Source organism: Lepisosteus oculatus, chromosome 5 (assembly GCF_040954835.1).
Source record: "Lepisosteus oculatus isolate fLepOcu1 chromosome 5, fLepOcu1.hap2, whole genome shotgun sequence".
Classification (NCBI taxonomy): domain Eukaryota; kingdom Metazoa; phylum Chordata; class Actinopteri; order Semionotiformes; family Lepisosteidae; genus Lepisosteus; species Lepisosteus oculatus.
Window position 1 is genome coordinate 55,338,329 of NC_090700.1, and position 20,097 is coordinate 55,358,425.

The 20,097-nt window shown below is 37.7% G+C and overlaps 1 protein-coding gene across 1 annotated transcript in view; it reads right to left on the reverse strand.

The window, feature by feature from the left end:
- ntrk3a (neurotrophic tyrosine kinase, receptor, type 3a) overlaps window positions 1-20,097 on the reverse strand; it is a 272,491-nt gene that overhangs the window by 51,302 nt on the left and 201,092 nt on the right. Inside the window, exon 13 of the mRNA XM_006628882.3 lies at window positions 1,968-2,098. Coding sequence (XP_006628945.2) covers window positions 1,968-2,098 — 131 coding nt within the window. The remainder of the gene's footprint in view (window positions 1-1,967; window positions 2,099-20,097) is intronic.

A 20,097-nucleotide genomic window follows, 5' to 3' on the forward strand; every position in this document is an offset into this window, starting at 1 on the left:
CTATTAATTGGCTAGCCATTTTTAGACCACAAAACTATCAAAACTGTTAACTCAAAAGCATTTAACAAGTGCTAAAAATAATAATAAATAAAAATGTCTGATTTTATCAAATAGTTTCAGTACCTACAAGCCTGGATTTTAAAGATTGAATGAATTTTCCTAAGACCTGGAACACATTCATTTTTAGCAAGTTTCGGACACATTGGGTAAGTTTTTATTATCCAGAAAATGCTGTTCATGACAGAACAAGGTCAATGCTTTTACCTTAGTATTTTGAGTGGAACTCAAATTCTTTTCAGCCTCATTTCAATTCAAAAAGTGTCGGCAAATGATGAGAGTTGCGCGCCCTGGTGTGACTTTAGCTCACATTGCATTTGTGGAGTGACTTGATTGACTCTCCTACGGGACAGATTATCCATGTGCTTCTTTTCTGTTAACATATGTTGTTTTGTTTTTCCCACTAATTTAACATGAGCTACCGCTCTATGCACATACTGTGAAATAAGCACACTTTGTGTGAAATAATCAGGAGTACATCCATTTGAGAAAACAAATCCCTCATACTAAAGAATATGAATTCTGAGAAAAGTAATTTATTTTTCAGAGTTATTTTTAAAGAATAAGTCTGTCTTCCTCTTCCCATAGACAGAGGACTTCCCTATTCACTCCACTTCCTGTTCAATCATGTTGTCAGATTCTCAAACACAGAGATTCTGACAGTTCAGGTTCTTATTCATATAACCAGCCTTAAGGAAACTGTTAGAGAAAATGCGGAAAGAAAGACAACGACTACCATAATGAAGGCATTTGCTGCATCTCAAATCTTTTCTCTAAATAGTTATAAGGCTTGCATGTAAATACATTTCACTGTCTCACTGTCTTTTGGCAAGAATGGGTCAGTAATTTAGACTTCTGCATGCACAAATATTCATGCTAATTTCAGGATAATTTAATGTAATTGGTATTAATCATTCATTTGGAATCAGTATGTCAGGATTTTATACAGTACTTACATTAACATAGTTTCTTTTACAACATGAGATCCAAGTGCCAGAAAAGCAGTTAGTGTTGATTATGATTAAGATTTAAATCTGACCTTTTTTTGTTTTAAGTCCAAAGAACCTATGGTATAATCATGGCAGTTACTAAAACATAAAGCTTTAAACATAACACAAACATACCCGTGGTGCCTTCTTTTTAAGATATCTGCACTTGAGAAAGTTTAATGGCTATCATCCCATTCAAGAATTAAAGAACACTTAAAATATAAAGGTGTGTCAGGGTCAATGTATACTGCAACCATTTAAAAACTAGAAGAGAAACCCTGAAGCTGTTCTTTGCTTATCATGTGCGTGAGCCCACTTGTCATTAACCCCAATGGCAGTTCAAATAAACTTTGGCCTCAAAGACAGAGCTATGTGGCTGTACCTATGTGATAACCTACATTTTAAGTAGTACCTCAATGAAATGCAAATCAGCATCTGCAAATATTGGTGAAAGATTTTTACACTGGAAATGTACTGTACATCTAGTGCTTGAATTGCTGAACAACACTGGAGATCTGGAATGTATGTCCACATAATAACTGGTGGACAATGTTGCCATGCAGTGTATAGTATTTGCTTGAGGTAGTCTTCAGCTTTTCTTTTGATCCCTTCAATAAGTTTTGCAGGCAAGCAGTTGATTGAATATGACAATTGTTTCCTCCATAACTTTACCTTGGTAGATATGAGAAGCACCCTAATAAAGAATCTAGCAGTGAAAAATAATTCTTTAAATTTTCTTAGGTGATTCCTCTTTGCCCATAGTTCCTAGATTTTGAATGATTTAAAAAGGTCCTTTCGCACTATTCCTGCTGGATTTGTATGATTTCGGGAATCAGGATAGATGCTGTTAAGAGACAAGTGCTGAAAACCTGACCGGTTTCTAAGGGTTGCCAAACCTCAATGAGAACATGCCTCTCTTACCTTCACAGCCACCAGCATCTTATTCTTTGTAGGGCTGAGATTATAGCACTCGGCCAAGAAAACCTTCCCAAAGGCCCCTTCTCCCAGCTCTCTCTTCAGAAGAATGTCCTTGCGCTTTATATGCTGCACGTCTGAAAGCAGAGAAACAGAAACTCCAAATAAATCAGGAATAGAAATGTGTTTGTACTAATTGTCTATGTGGCTGAAATCAAGACTTCTTGAGAAATGAACAACTGCTGACTGACCTCTACCCTTTCACAACCAAATACTAAATGGAGATGTACTGGCAAAGTCTAGCATGCGGTGTGCCACATGACTTTTGAGGACTAAAGCATGTAGACTCGTTTTCAGTGTGTAGCCTCACCAGAGGTACAGTGTGATTGTTGGTATATGTACCTCTGGTATATGCATCACGGTGTTTATTAGGCATATTTCTTAAGTATTTATTAAAACACCTGAAGGAAGCACAGTTCAGCCTGGAAGAAGGTACTGTGCCCTTGGAACACTGCATTGACTGGGAGCGGGAACGGTGCATTTATGGCGCAAGAGAAAGATATCTTGTGTCTTTCAGCTATTAGACAATAGCCTAACACATTCTGTCCACAAACTTATTTAGGTTAATTTGTTTATTTTTGGGGGGAGGGGGGATTTCCCAAAATCTGGACTTTTTTAAAATATATCTTTTGTTGACGTTCTCCCAGTTGAATTAAATTGTGCTGAAGTTTATTTTAGAAAGGTGTAAATGGCTGAGTTTCTTAATTTCTTTGCTGTGTACAACCAAGTTTGCCCTCAGACCTCAGAATCTGCAATCAAAAGGCTCTATGAATATAATGAAAAACCCATGCAAATGCAAACCAACTAAGCAAATTCCTTATGTAGATTATGTAGAATGACACAGAACCACAACAATGACAAGCATTTATATATATTTCTTACTATGTAATTTCTGAAATATTTTGACAGTGAAAAAAAACAATCTTAAAGAAAATAGAAGGTTAAAAAAACACTACACAGTTTCACTCTTTTGGAATGAAGAAGCCTGTTATCAGAAAAACTGATGATAAACATTGGGTTTTACTGAAGTCTTCATATTACAGTACCTCACTGGGGAAGCAGATCTCTGCTGCCTTTGTTCCCAGTTCTTTGACATATTCAAGGACAGACTCCCACCGTGTTTTGGAAATATACTCAAATAGAACAGCATAACATGCATTCGGTGCAGCAGTCACATAGAAGATGGAGTAAATTAAATATGACCTCCACTTATGTCCAGAAGCCAATAGTTCTTAATTGTGTCATTGCAAAGTACTGTATATGAAATCTGATAAACTGAAAAGGGGTGCTCTGGTGTCAGACTTATTTCCAAACTGCTGTAATAATATATAAATAAGAATGGCAGTTCTTGGTCATTGAATGTTTAAAGTATCAACTTTAGAAAACAAGCACTGACTTTGCCAAGACAACAACATAATATAGCTTTTTAATATACAGTACTGTAGCTCATCAACAAGTCATTCACCTCAGTTAATTGAATCTATCCCAGGGAATGAGCAGCTAAACTAGTCAATAATCTCTATATTTTCCACCTGTTTAAAATTCCTGAAACCAATCTGCTGGTAAGTTGTCGGTTCCATATGGTGAGCCACTGTGACATCTGGTATTTACTCAACATTCGGAATATTGCCTAGGGTAAAGTGTTGTCCAACATAAACACTGAACTGAATCACAAATATTGGGAATCGAACTGCGGCATTCCTGATGCTCCTCTAGGACTAAGGAGAATGCAAATATTGATCTAAGGGGGATGCAACAACTATATAGTCTTCAATTGTGAATTGTAGCCAAAACCTTAAAAAGTTCTGAGAATCCCCCTCACACAAGAACTTCAATTACTCTGAAATCTGCTGGCAGCAGCAATGCCGCATGTTGTTACAACTGCGCAGGTAACATGCCTCTCATTTTCTTTTCAGTGTGGTATGTATCCCTGAGGTTCAGTACTGTATCAGTATGTGATGCAGTAGCTCCCAATGCTACACAAATGACCTAGTAACTATCCAGGCTCCTGGCAAGAGTATGTGCTTCCAAACACATCACTTTGGCTCCATGTGTTTCTATGTGCTTGAAAAAAAAGTTCCAGCACAGCCAGGCTTGACAAGGAGTTTTCTTTAGCGCTTCTCTGAGTAATGTTGGATACTCACACTTCTGCTGTCAAGTGAACTCAAGTCAAGCTACAAAAAGAAAAGGTAGTGTATACTGTAGTTACACTTTTTAAACAGCTGAAACAACATGTACTGTAAACACTACCATCTTGGGAACCTTGCTACTTACTCTTGAAAACTGGAAATTTCATCAATACATTCCAGACCATCCAGCTTCTGTAGTGTATAAAAAACTAACAAGGAAATACATGGGATTTTATTCTGAGAGGAAAAAAAATAAGTGTTAAGAGAGTGAGTTGCATTACTAGTCAAAACACAGACTATATTTTTCCAGCTAATTAAATGTTATTTATTTAATCAGGAACCAAACAAGGCAAATCCATTTTTTCTCTCTATCTTGCAGAATGAGCGATGGGTTTACAATTACCAGGCTGTGGGCATGCTTGAAGGTATGCAGTCTCCCTTCACAGAGCAATTAAGAAAATTACAGATTGTGCAGGCTAATTGTCTAATTATAGCGACAGTTACTAGTCCGTTCACTTCCTTTTTGCAAAAAAGTGAAAATTAATTCTACACCTATGTAACTGCAATAGCCTTTTTCTCACTTTCAGTCCACCTACAGCTGGCAACAAACAACACAAACCTTATTCTCATTGCAATAACATGCTCTATTTTTTATTGACTTTTTCTATAGGATTCCAGGAAAATTCCTGTGGAAATTCTAATATAAATAAATAGGATAAATTATTATTTTCCCTCAGGGAAGACAAACACAGAATATTTTTTATTATGTATGTAAAGTATGTTATGTTGCTTTCACAAGTTTACAGCTTTATGATGCAGTATATTCCCTATAGTATAGTCTATGTATTGTTTTACTGCAAAAGATATTCAGAAACTAAGTTGTACACTTAAGCCATTTTACTTCTTTGTCCTTATCTGTCAGCTAAAGTACATTAAGTTCTGGTTTTTAAAGTATTGCCAGGCATTTACTGTATAACATAATATAACAAAGATTCAGGACACACACAGCAAATGACAGACATTGGGACTAGACAGGGTAATACCAAATATATAACATCATACTGAGCTTTGTCAAAGTTAGCTGACCTTTTCAACCAATTGTATTATGAGCACATGTGATGACTGCAGCTCTGCTCTGTCCCTGCTGGGATTTGATCATAGACACATCTCCATATCCTAGACAAAGGGAAACTCCACAATGTCAAAAGACCAGATCTTCTGCCACTGGAGAATTCTACCATCACTTCTGGAATATGCACAGTGTCACTGAGCCCTGAACACACGGTGGTGAGGATCACTGAGGTTTGGTGGAACCACAAGAGACATGCACCCAGGACAGTACACCAGGATAGTCAGATTTTTAATTTCTTTGTAACGGGATTTTGCAGTGCATTTATTATTTTGTTCATGAGAAGGTTCAGATTTTTTATCTTTATTTATGAGGAGATTGAATCCCACCTTTGGGGGGGGGGGGGGGGGGAGGGTTAATTTAGAGGCATTCAGTCATAATCTCACAAATGGGAGCTTTGCACCATTGGCTCCTCAGCCAAGCACAGACACCACATACATAATACATGACAACACAATTGTCATTTTTGATTTAAGCCAGTTCTCTCTGTGGCACCATGAGGGACAAAGATGTCCCAAAGAAACAAGTGAATATGGTGAAATTACAGCTCCTAACTATGCCTCTTGTTCACATGTCTGCAATAAAGACAGATTAAACAGGAAGAAAATACAACTCTTTTTCTGCTTCATGCAGAACAGCCCTGGGCACGGGTGAGACTAAACTACCCACATAAAATGAGGTAACTATCTGAACATCTTGCAGAGTCTTAAGAGTTTGCACTTTTACTTCAAAGCTTTCCCTAAATGTAGTTTCTTTGATCCTCACTCTTTGACAGGCAAACAGCAGATACTGTATCTTTTTTTCACTCCGCTCCATTCCTGACCCTATTTATCCTGCCTGGGAGGCATGAATGGCATCACACAGGCCACCCCAATGCTGGCACTTTGAAAACACAGAGACACAGGATGTTTGTGGCACCTCATTGCTTTTACCCCCATTTTAATGAAAATCACAATTACAACAAATACAAGAAACCAAAGGCTCTATTCAAGGAGCCATCTGTGCTTAATTCACCTGGGGCCAGAGTCACCTTTTCTCACAGACTCATCTTTATTTCATTTTCATGCCAAGGGCTTGAATGAATCTTGAACAGGACCAATGATAAATAATAGATGGAATACTCTCAGATCAGAATATTTCAGGTGCTGTGAGAGTACGGGCACAGAGCACAGGGGTAGTATGTGTCAGACAGCAAATGTGTAGAGCAGGATAAATCTGCTGATGTTCCAGATGGAAGAGGTGTGTTTATGTATTTTGCACACAGAGGAAAACCTCCTATGTTTCTTTAGGATGTTTTAAAACATGCCTTGCAGCATTGGAGCCCTGGGTTCAATTCCTGGGATGCAACCTGCATGGCGTTTGTATGTTCTTCCTGTATTTAAGTGGCTTTCCCCCAATTGCTCCTGTTTCCTCTCACAGTCCAATGACTTAACTGTACAGTAGGTTAGCTGGCCTCAGGAGAAACTGGTCACGGTGTGAGTGTATGCATGTTTGTATCTGTGTCTGTGTGTGACCTGTTTCCACTGAAAATAAGTAGCTCTGCACATTCAGAACTTGAAGATATCGGTAACATTTCTGGCATTGGCCATTGGAAGTACAAATCATTTTACAAACATCTGTGCGTGATATAAAAATTGCAACGGTCAGGGAAATGTGTTTCTTAAACATATCATTGTAACTTCTAGACAGATATAATGATTTTTTTCTCACATAATTTCACTTAAAAAGAAGCAGGAGATACTCAGATCTATAGACTTACTGCACAGTGGTTTCAAAGATTTAGAAGAGAAGCAGAAATAAATAACAACCTGAAAGTTCTGGGAAGGAATCACAACAATACTTTTCTTACAGGTATCTTAAATGATTAAATTGAATATCCTTTATCTATCTCCCATGAGACCAACCATCCTGCACAAGATGCAAAAAATCATATTTTCTGTGTCAAGAAAGTTAATGAAAAGTTGCAGCTAAGAGATGTCTTGTGTTCATAATTCAGCTAATGGAGGCAATGGAAAATTCTAAGGTTCACTATTGATACACTATTGAATGTCAAAAACATGGTAATCCTGTAATTGGCTAGGGATGTAGACTGCACCAGAAAGTAATGGAACTATACTGCAGCAACACAATATGGCAATCACAATGCCCTAAATAAAGAATAGGGTTTAAATGGAGAGCACTGATGTGTAAAAAAGGCTTTCAGGATTTGTTTTTTGAAAAGCTTGAGAGGGCGCAGTATGTTTGGGGGACAGAAACTCTGATGCAGGAAACACCACACATCATTGGGTGAACCTAACCAAGCCACACCTGCTCACAAGTGCAGTGTGCCCAGCACATAACCGAGTAACAGAGCAGGAAATCTCCACATGGGTCAATCAAAACCACAGATCCACCTGCCAATAGCAAATTGTTGCCCAGCATTTCTGTTATTACAACACAGCAGGCTCATTGTGGCAAATTGTACTCAAAACATCAGCTCTGCCTTCAGGAATTGTGGGTTTGAATCCTCATGGAGTCATACCTAACACTTAACAGATCAGATTTACTGCCATCTTGTATGCCAACTACATGTAAAGCTGGTTTATTTTCCAGCAACAATCACTTGACTGAATACCCACTGAACACCCTTCCCTCATTGCCTGATTACAGATCACATCATCATTGTTGTCAGGCATTGCCAAAGTACAGAAGTACTTTACAGAAGCAGACACACAGCACAGTAGTTCCAAGGCATGATTAGTAGAAATGAGGGATAGTGCATCAATTAGTCTTTACTTCTACTCTTTTGCTTTTAAGTAGGAGAATGCAATGTCTAAAGCATACAGAATTTATATGAGAAAAATCCATATAAATTAATGCAATTTGCTAATGAAATGAAAACTGTTTTTTCCAAGTTATAAAAATAATTAATACTGCAGTTTTAGGGGTTATAAATGTGGATGAACTCTGACTTTTCTTTTGTAAATTTGCTGCCAAGGATACACAAGTTGTCACAAGGCAAAAGGATTGTTAATCTTTATATGACAGAAGTGTACATTCAGTTGCTATTTTAAATTATGATGTAAAAATCTGAGATAAATATCTTTGCGATTATCAAAAACATTTTCAAGTTCACTTTTGAAGAATTGGGTTATCAGGTGGGATAGATATTAGTACCAGTGTAATTAATTTCCTTTTATTGTACTTTGTCACTTTTTAAAATGCACATAGTGTTAGAATATCTGTGAAATGATGACATGCAAAGACATTGTTAGAGAGCTGCAGGCTTGTATACCTGAACTTTCATGTGCTTTAAGAGTAAAGTATTTGAAAAGTACATGCTTTAGGAGATCAATGAATGTTCAAGCTCTTTTTGTGGAGGTTTATAATCAGGTCTAATAATACAGTTCAGAAGGTTCTTTGCCATCAGCTTGGTCTATTTTTTCTTACACAAAGACTGTTCACAATAAGATGTTGCACATACCTTCTCCAGAAGTGCCAAATGACAACATTCAATGAAAGCACATTTATTTTTGCAGAGAAAGATTCAAATGCTATACTGTATGTCATAGTATACACTAGTATACTGTATATAAAAATATCAGTGTCATTCCACAGAACACTCAATGTGCTTTCACTGGCTTTTTTTGTATATTTATCTGTGGTTACATAAATTTGACAGAATGATGTCCATTACTTTTTTATAATTCCTGGATTAATTTCTCTTTTGCTTAAACCATACAAAGTGTATTCTGTTAATGAAGCAATCTTTAATATTGTAACTTTGCAGCCTGAATCTAGGTAAGCTGATTTGTACAGTAAGTAGGTACTGTAAAACCAAACTGACAGAGTCCAGGAATCGAACAGTATGTACTCTATCTTTGAGGTCTCAGTATGTCCCATTCTAGCACATGAGGGTTGTAGCTGTAAACCAAATAACCCATAATGCCAAAACTGAGGGATAAAAGGAGACTAATGATTGCCAATTGCAAACAGAACAGGCAATGTGGAGCAAATTCACTGCTCAGTAGAAGTTACTTTTGGTACTTTTCAAGAGGATTTGTGATTCGAAATTGAATGACCTCTGGAGCAAGTGTTCAGATGATTGATTCGAACAATACAGCTGAAGCTGACTCAGTGTCGAGCCATGGCCACCTCACTATTAAGTACTATAACTGTTTACCTCCTTGATATGTCTCTTGAGATTGAACTGTTTGCTTCCCCCTTAGCTTTCAAATACAGCAAACCTGCATTCATTTTCCACACTCAAATGTGACACAAAGCACAGCTTCCCTGTAGCAGTGAAACAGACAAATTTAGAATTACTGTCATAATACCACAGAAGATTTTACACTGTTATGACATTTAAGAGGTAGAAGGTGTTCAACAACAGAGAAAGCTTGAAATGTCTGTTTTTTCTGCCTTTCCCTCTGCTACAGAACCTCCTTTATTGAAACCTTTCTGCTATGAGAATTAGAAAGCCACAGTCTGTCAGCAGGAACACTGGGAGAAGGGCTAAGCCTTGAGGGGATACTCAGTGGTCATGTCTTGACCTGCTTCCTAGAAGTGAAAACTATACTGATATGATCCCCCCCCCAAAAAACACAAGAAAACGAACCAGACAGAGGACCGTGAATGACAACATGTACCAGAGCCCAGAAAAATTTTGCACAGGCTCTGCTGTTGGTGGATATGGGCCAAAGCTAAGTCATTGTAATGGTACTTTTGTTGCTAAGTGCTTCCTCAGCAGATATCCTACTCCAAGACCCTCTGTGTCTGCAAGAGTTTCAAACCCAGGATGCATTTCTGATTGCATGCCAAAGTGAGACGAATACGTCCACATCTGCTTTCCCTACCTGTCTTGTCTCACTACATTTGCACTTTTCAAAGTCAACAATTATCCCTTTGGTTATTTAGTAGACAATGAAAAAATGATGCATTCCATAAAGCCTCTTCTCTCATATTCTTTAAATGTGTAATAATGTCTAATGGCATTTTACTTATTTATAGAGCATGTTTTGTGCATTTCCTTTAATCCACCAGCTGTGGAACCATGGAGTGTCACAAGAGACTGCTGGGCTTTACTCCCCTAACATTCCTACTGCAAATAATTTTTTCTACAATTAACTTTCTTTTGTTTTGCTACAGATACAGACAAATGAGACAACCAGTTGTCATTAAAGTCCTTGCCATGAGTTACCCTATTTCTGTGTAAGAGAAAGGATTCTGAGCAATGACTAGACTAGGAAAGCTAAGGACACTGAAGTATTATGGCAGGTTTCTCAGCTTCTTGTACGAAAACAGTGCTTCTCAATTCTGGTCCTGTAGTACCTCTGTGAATGCTGGTTTTGGATCTATCTTAATGGCAGGCTATTTTATTTCAGTTTTTTGACGCCTCATGTTAACCGCTTTCAGCTCTTAAAAAAGCAAAATGAGATTTGTAATTGGTATGAACCATGTGATAATAAGTGTGTTTCTGGACTGCCCTCATTCAGCTATGCTGGCTGATATATACTGTAACCGATTGGACTTGAAGAAGGAAAAACACAGACTTGCTGTGGTATGTCTGATACAGTGTCAGTCTGAACTGTGTCTCTTCATCATCAACTGCTTACCTATTAAGAACAGACACAGTGGTGCACCAGGACCCGGTTTGAGAATCACTGTTCTAAAGCATGACAGACAGAGATACACCAGTATGTCAAAGCCTAAGGAAAAAAGAAATAAATGTAATAAAATACAGTAATAAAAATGTGTTCTCTGATAAAATGATGGACATATAGCTAAAAGATTAAGAAAACTGTGACATCTTTAGAAAAAATAATCATCAGGAAAGTAGATTACTGTACATCTAAAGTAAAAGAAAAGAGGTTGGGTCTGGTATAAAACTTTAAGAAAGCTTTGAATCAAGAGTTAGAGTCTGATGTGATATCTTACAGGTGAGAGAAAATCTGACCGTAACGAACAGTACTTTCCGGACCCTATGCGGACGACACAGTCCGACGGAGTGGGGGAAACACTGGGGAAACGTCATGCAGGAATACGGGGCAGAAGACAGGGGGGCGTGTCCACGGTGCGCTGGTGCACGGGGGAGGTGTGGCCGAGGCGAACAATCCAAAAGAGAAATCCTTAGAGTATCCAAAAACACACGAGTAAGTCCAAAACCAGGGGATCCATCAAGACACGAAGTTAAAACCGCGAAGGCCGGGTCGGAACCGGCAGACAGGGAACGGGAACGGAGGTTAAAACCTTAACGGGACCAGGCGCTTCCAGGTCCCGGACTCGCATGATATGGAAATCAGATGCAGAGCCCGGATGAACGTCAGCGCCTGGCTTTTAAGGTGGGCTGGGAATAGGGAACAGGTGCAGAGAATAAAGTCTTAAGTAAAAGGGCTGGAACACCCTTAAGGAGGGGGAACTAATATCGTGACACTGACAATGTGCATTGCACTGTGGTTAACTGCTATTAATAATACTGCTAGAATATTCTACTGTACTTCATGTCTCTGGTCAAACTGTGGACACATCACTGCCAAACAAAAAGCAAGAAGGAGCTCGGTTGTGTTCAGGCTCACAGGAACATGTTACATCACCTCACACTGTGCAAAGACAAGCAAGGCAGCTCAATTGAGTGCTTTTTTTTCTCCAGCTGGTAATGTTAAACTTTCACAACAAATCATGCTTTTGCTCTTTTCTCTGCAAGTAATTAGTGAATATAAGTCTTTGTTTCAACAATATATACAGTAGATTTGTGCTATGTCTTGTGCTATCCTGACAGTGCAGTGTGCACTCTTTTCAGTTTCTGCATTTAGACAGGGGCTTCTTTTTATCTTGTTAAATAGTGAGAAAAAGTGAATAGAGGTCTTTGTTGTTGCTGTTACTGTTGTTCTATCTGACACAGCTTTTAAATCTGAAGCTTTGTTTCTCTGATGTCACACTCGTGTTGCAAAAACAGATCCTGAGATGTCACCTTCTTCGGGATTTCATAAGAAATACCAACACACACGGTGAGACACTGTGAATATCCCAAAATAACATAAAAAGAAGCTGTTAAAATGAACAGCTCAATTTATAACTGTTAGCAATATTATGAAATAGGTGCTCAAAGAAAACATGATGTACAGATCAAAAGGTGTTTTTTGATTAGGCCATGAAAAATTAGGTTTCATGGTTTTGATTTATTTTTGTCTTCGTGGATTTCACACAGATGAACAAAAGTGTGATGTGACACCGCTTCAACTGGTAACATTTCAAGGCTTCTATCAACCTACTGTTTGAATGATGAATCTGAATGTGTTAATTCATCATAAAACTGTATTAATGCATGTTGGCCTCAAAACTATTTATTATTACAAATTAATCTGAGCCACTGACATGCACCTACACTTTAACTTTTAGGTGAAAAGCTTAATGGACTGCACAGAAAGGGTTAAGAGGGAAGAGATTTAATTTTGATATATGGGCTCCCCGGGCTCCAGTATCGTAACGATCATTTAAGAAGACATTTTTAATATGTGCCTTGTGATGATTAATTAGGATTAGTAATAGGATTTTAATCAGGTAGTAATACGCTTTGTAACAAGCGTTACTGATAAAGGAGTGCAGCAGCATTTGTACACTGGGAGCAAAAGAGAGCCATGGAAAGAAGGACAAGGTCAGCTAGCAAGGTGTAATGTCCGTGTAATGACCGTGTAATGACCGCTACAGAGGGCACTGTAATTAGAATGTCCCTTTTCATATGATAAAAGGAGTTCGGATTTGATAGACACATTCCGGTAGCAGCTGATCATCTCGGCAGCACATGGAAAGAAAGAAAAGGTCAACCGCATGCTTGAAAATATAGTGAAAAGTGTAGAATCAATGGTACAGACTACAGTTTTGAAAGCAGGATGGCAAATATACTGTAGTGTTGCAAAAGGACAGTAACTCAGAGCATTCTTCCGAGCTGAGCACAACGCAGAGCATACAGTACTTTGGAGCAGAGTACAACTCAGACACGAGTGTGTTTGTAAACTGGGAACAACCCTGGGAACAGCACAAATTGTAATGCTTTATTGTTCAAGACCCCTATAGCCAATTTCCGCCTAGAATTTTCTCCCCTTATATATTTCATTACAGTATATCTCTGCAGCAGACCCTAGGAGAAGCCTGGTTCAGGTCTTAAATTGAAGCTAACCTCATTGGCTTTGAGTGTGAACAGTGAACTTTTCTCTTATCCCTTAATGTGTCCACTCAGCAGACAAAAATAGGTCGCATTTTCTATTTTCAGGCATGTGTTTAGGCTCAGAATGCTTGTAGGCCTTGTCCTTGGTGCTTACTAGGTTGGATAAAAACTTAGGACAAATTGATCAATTTGAAAAAATTCTGCATCATTTTTTGTGAAGACTGGTGACTGGTCTTTAAGGTTCCATCTGATACCATTGCTCACTTTATTTTTTCTTCAAACCATGGAATGAAGGATTTATTTTTTAATTTATAATTGTCTTTTGAGCTCACTTTCTCTGCACTGGGAAAATGTCACACTCTTCTTCCCTCAACACAGTGATTCTTCCACAGTGTCCAGAGGCACGTGTTGTGAAGCAGGCTGTACAGCTCCTTTAGTATGGCTCTGAAACTGTGACAGGGCTTTAATAACACTATCTCCTGACAATTTAACATCTCCACTTCCAACATTATTATTATCATTATTCAACTTTTGTTTGTACTTATGGGCCAGGCAGAGGTTGGGTGGGGGGCTGTGACCTTCTATCAGAGACATGTAGAGCTGAGCTGCTGCATACAGCAGTGCCTGCAGCTAAATTTCTCATTTATATTCACTTATTCTCTCATTAAGTGGTCTGTTGGTCCCATCCCTGTCCCATCTCCACCCTCAACACAAACTATTATCCATGCACCTGCTGTCTCAAAAACAAGGATGTGTTGCCTTAACCTTCAGCTCCTCGTCACGTAAGAAGCCCTGAACTCTGCATCCTATTTGAAGAGACGGTTTTCTCTGAAGCCTGAGGATTAAAAGGCAATATCCAGTGGTTCAGTGTCATTCATTTTCTCTTCACCTCTTCAAGTCATTTAAACCCCTCAGGAAGAAGGACAGGGGACATCACTACTTTCCTTGGCAGTGCAATCTGTGCAGGCTGGGATGCCATCAGGGTTGTCAAGGAAACCGTTGCAACTCTCATTGCACAGCAATTTCATCCCTTTCTGGTTTTGTAAGCTTTAGGTGTCTAATTTTGCCATTATGAGGTAGCACCCACTTCTATATTTTACCCTATTTTGAGTAAATTTGCATTGACTGGTGCATGACTGTGACAGAATTCCACATTTTGTAAAAACAGAAATCGAGCAATCTGTTGTACAGTATATAGGGCATCTTGTACAATACAGTATGTCTCCCTTGTTGTAGGTGTTTAATATGTTAACATTTCCTCTAAGAAGATGTACTTTTCAATTCTAGATTGGTCTTGTCTACATATCTTTCCATCACCCTTCCTTATCCTATCACTAGTGCTCTGTTTCTAACAGCTACCTCTGTCACATACTGTACTGCTGACCAGGGGTGATATCCTGTTGCTCCCCTCTGTTATGATGGAACCATACAAGTAGACCTACACAATATCACACCCCTATGTGATACCTCTGAATTGTTCAATCAATCTTGCTTAATTTCTTCCTATACTTTATCATCACCAACACTACAGTTATTGAGCACAACCAAGTTTTTCTGAATTCTATACACTTCTGTATGCTTACTGCATAGGTAATTGCATTGTCTTACTTATTTTTTTCTGGGTCTAACCCATTGCATTATGATCCTGTAATGTTAGAAAAGTGTGTCTGGGTTCAGGAAATCATAACAGAGTAGTTTGGAAATAACCTTTATCATGAAAGGCCTTTGGACTAGCAGAAAGACACCACTATTTTCTCAGAGATCATCTTTAAAACAAAGGTCAATTCTATGTGAATTTATATTGACACACCCAATAACAGCATGAGAATTCTACTTTAAAATAACTAAACACTGCAACAAGGACATGTACTGTACTACATATATATATTAAACGTCAGCAGGGAAACAATGTCTTCAAACCCTGGAGAAGCAGAAGTGCTCTCGTCCAGTTGTCATACATCTCTCGTTGTATAAATAAAGGAAAGCTTCCACGTTAAAAGGAATAGAGAAAAGATGAAACAATGTTTCAGCTGTGAAGCCCTTTTCAGGTTCACACTTGAAGATGACACACCTGTTCCTTAGCAGCCTACACATGGTGACATGGCTGCCTACTGTACTTGAACTAGTGTAAATAAAGGGCCACCACTGTCAGAGTCACTCAACAGGTGTATTGACTCCTCTTAACATCAAGTAACTAGGTCTCGTTAGTATTGCACATATTGGACTATGCAATATTTTACCATTAATAAAAAGTTTTTATAAAGCTTCTTATGTATTCCAGTAAGTGGTAGAGAGAGTGATTCTGTCTTTATTAACCCCAGGGAGCATATTTTTACAGCAGAGGACAATATAAAGAAAACACACAGACAAATATTACATATGTACAAAATAATCATCTGTTCAGCAAGGTCATAGCCACAGGTATAAATGAAAACTTAAACCTGTTTTTTTTTATTTGGAAATCTGTATCTGCATTCTGTAAGGAGTAATTAGAATTCATTAAACAAATGGACTGAAGAGTCCTGTAGGGTGGAACATGTCTTACTCTCGTAACTGATAGGCGTGGGGCAGGGCCAGAAGATCAGTGCCGATGACTTTCTGACATAGACTTGGTCTGACAAGACTCCCCAGTTTGCTCTTCCTCCTCAGATCCTGATTCCCTCACCAGCGGATCAGGGTAAAAGTTAAAGTAGATTCAATAAAACATGATTAACAATAAATTATTAACCTTAAAATGCTTAAGCTTCCATAAGAAAAAAATATAATTGTTGCTCTTTTTTAAATAGACAGTGTTTGCCTCAAAATTAAACTATCAATCCCAAACAGTGCCCCATATACAGTACTTACAGTATTTTTATCTACTGTACCATCTTCACTGATGATTATCTCCACTGGCAGTGCATTTGGAACTGATCAGGCATTGCTTCACCCAGCACGCTGTGGGATTCTGGACAAGCTTCCCAGCCACGTTGTTCAAGCTAGTTTCTCTAAGCAAATGACTGGATTATATCTTTGGATCAATTAGCTACAAACAAACAGTCCAGATGGGCCAAATGGCCTCCTCTGGTCTGTAACTGTTCTTATGAGATGTTGTTTTACTATGCAGTAAGTTATAGAGAAAAAAAGGTTCTGCAAAATGAAGAATAATCGCTTTTTTCCAGGGAAAGAAACATTTATCAGACTGCTTAATGGAATGTTTTCTCTATGTGATTCATACATCCCTCGAGATAACAACACTTTGACAATAATTCCTTGACATTATCTTCAGACAATACATCCTTCAATATCAAAGGGTTCCAGTTTTTGACCAAAGTTTAGAATCGAGCTCTACTCAGACTGTTCTAGTATTGCTCAGCTCTGCCTGATGTCTCTGTTGCTTTTCCAAATATCACTTTAGAAAGTTTTTAATTAAAATAGGAATGTGGACAAAGAGAGGTCTCTGCTGGCTGTCAGAATTTTGTTGTTCCAGCTATTAATACACTTTTTACAAAAAGACTACATTTTAAAGAAAAAAAATCAAAACTACTAATTCGGGCTAGCAGATTGTGACAAATTTTTAATTAAAACAGCAAGCTGAGTGATTAAACAAAAAGCTCGCTTGAAGACATAATAGAGTTAGCGAGATATGGATCTGTCATTAGGCCAGGGAACTGTTCTTTGTAATTCTCCTTTATCACTCTAATAAGAGCTCATTTCCCATGAATTTTGCGCTTTGTTCATAAGGAAAAAAAACAGTTGATTGCAAAGCATGTTTTATTATCACACTCTTTGTTATTGACAAGACTCTGCAGCAGTCCAGTGTTTACGACCTACACCTGACTGAAATGAGAGGGTGTGTTCTAACCATGGAGCAGGTCAAATTCCAACAAGCTCAGAGAAACTCAGTTTCCGCTGAGGATCCTTTGAAATGCTGTGATTGCAGAAGCTCTTCAATGAGCACAATGCCTCACTGAGCTCATTGTTTTCGTGTAAACATGTGAAAGGTCAATGTTATGTGTAATCTCACTATTACAGTATATACCTTTTAGTCTGGTTCAACACAATTGATCTTTTCCATTTCAATGCTTATTTAAGGAGAACATAATTCAGATTTAAGTTTTTCCAAGTACTCGCTATTTGTGCAATACTGTACTACACAAATTCTCACATAATTTGATTGATTTCCAAAATCATTTTAATTTGATTTCTTCCAAAATGGTGATGTGCTGTTTGTGTTTCGAAGTTAATTTTCTGGGATCCATCTAGAAAAATCATCTTTGAGAGTTTGAGAACAGTTAGCTACTAATAACCTAACAAGCATATTAGACTGAATAGCCCGTTCTCATCATGAATGCGGTTTGGGTGTTTTCACACTAAACCACAAGAAGATATGTTGTTGTAAGAAGTGTAAGCACATGTAACTGATTCCTGTGGGGAAATAACACCAGTGCTTAAACATGAATAGCAGGAATATTATTTAAAAAAGACATAAGAGTGGCTACAGATACACATGGCATGATTTTCAATGTCAAGGAAGTCCAGAGAAATACCTCTTAAAATGAGCATGCTGGTTGGTAAGATCTCTGTGCTCAATTCAGAAATACATTATAAAAGCACTGTATCATGGAATAAATGATTTTGCAAATGCTATACATATCATTGTTATGGGAATAAGGCACATAAATATTTATTAATATTGGTAAATCTTCATAAAATAAATTAATTTCTGTTTCCTCAACTACTGTTAAAGTAAGCTACTGTGCATCAGAAAACTGACAGTGCAAAGAATTCAAGGGCTGCATAGTGAGTTAGATTATGGAAGCATTTATTTTCCAAAATTCTCAAAAGTAGTCGGTGCATTTTTGCTATCACACTACAGCAGTGCAATCAGCTGCCATGCAATACATACAGCAGACATTTAAATTTGAAATTGAAGAGAAATCAATTACAGTACAGTCATACTGTATTCACCATAGCATAATCTGCAGAATACATTTCAACATAGACAAGACATACTGTAGTCTTTCAAAATACAGCATAATTCTGGTACAGTAAAATAAGTATAAAAACAAACCTACTTGTACAGTATAGAAAGTGTTTATGGTATTTACTGGTTTTAATAAGCAGATAACTTTTTTTCCCAAAGTCCTTGGAGGATGTGAAACCTAACAGAGGGCTTTTATCTATTAATGGCATTACAATTATCCTTTTCTGTTTTTAAGTATATAATGTGTTATATTTTAAGTATCTTTTATACCCCACTAGCCTAACTTGTTCAAAAGCTACTTTGTGTGAGCTTATTACACTTTTACTAATTATAAGTCAGTTCAGGGGAATGATTTTTATTTTATTTATTCCCCATTTACAGTAATCCATACTCCCATGCCTAAAATGCATGCTTAATATAGCAAAGGATATTCACAGGTCTTTTTTTCCATAAACAATCTGTGTTTAAAACTGTTGGTAACTCAATACAAAACACCATAATCAGTTTGATTTTAAAATTGCCACAAGTGGAAATCTGTCTTCAATGCTAAGTACCTGTACTGTTATGTGCTGACATAGAACAGGAAAGGCAAAAAACAGAAAGAAAAAGACATTTTCTTGTGATCAAAACTTCACTGAAAATTCTGTGGCAAAGAAGCTGTCAACTGGCAGAATATATCAACTCCCTCCTGATTTCAAACTATTTAATTTTATGATCATAAGATAATTGATTATTGTCTGATGCACCCTAGAGTGCCTATTCACTTAATGTATGTTGATTTAAAACCTTAAAAGGACTTCACTGACAGTTAATACATATAAAATCTCTTTCTTTCCTTATCTTGTATGTAAGTCTCATTTCATATCTAAATTTCTGCAAGATGCCTATCATTTAGTGAAAGATAGTAGGGGAAAATGCAAAGAGGAGAGAATAGCTGAAACTATTTCTCTTAATTCAAGCTAAATACAGTACATTGTTAAAATAATGTAATTATAATACACATAATGGTATGCAATCCTGCTGGAAAAACATCACTTTTTCAAGTTGAGAAAACTGGCTTGATGGAAAAGCTCAAAGATCTCAAAAGTGCTCTTGTGTAATAAGATTTTTTCCACCTCCTTACCTCACCATGAACAATGCAACATAAGTTATGTTCCTGCATCCATCAGGTCCGTTTCAGACTAAATGGTCTTTGGTAACACCCCATCGCATTCAAGGCTGCCGATTGAAATGTCCCAGAGAAGATAGCAATTTCTTCTCTCAATTGTCATACTGTTACACACAAGGAGTCTCTGGGCATCTAAAGTTAACTTACTTTCCTTTTGTGAACCATAATTTGTATATTCCCAATCAGAACACAATATAAGACAGACATAGAAATAACCATTTCCTACCACACATACCCACTCGAAACCAGCCCACTTTTTTTTAGGAGGTAAGTTACACTAATTCCGGTGATACTCAAGATGTTTCTTCCTGGAATTTCTGGTTTGGAAAAAAATGGTACAGGAATGGATGACCTGGATGTGATGGTGCTGAACTGGTTTGGCGGAACCTCGGTTTTCTAGGACATGTCCTGTCCCTGACAGTATCCAGGTCTCCCTGGACTAGACTGCTGATTATTTAGGCAGTACATCTCATTCTCTAAGCAACATGTGTCATAGACTAACTGCCTGCAATAACGTTGATAAACAGCAAGACACACTTCA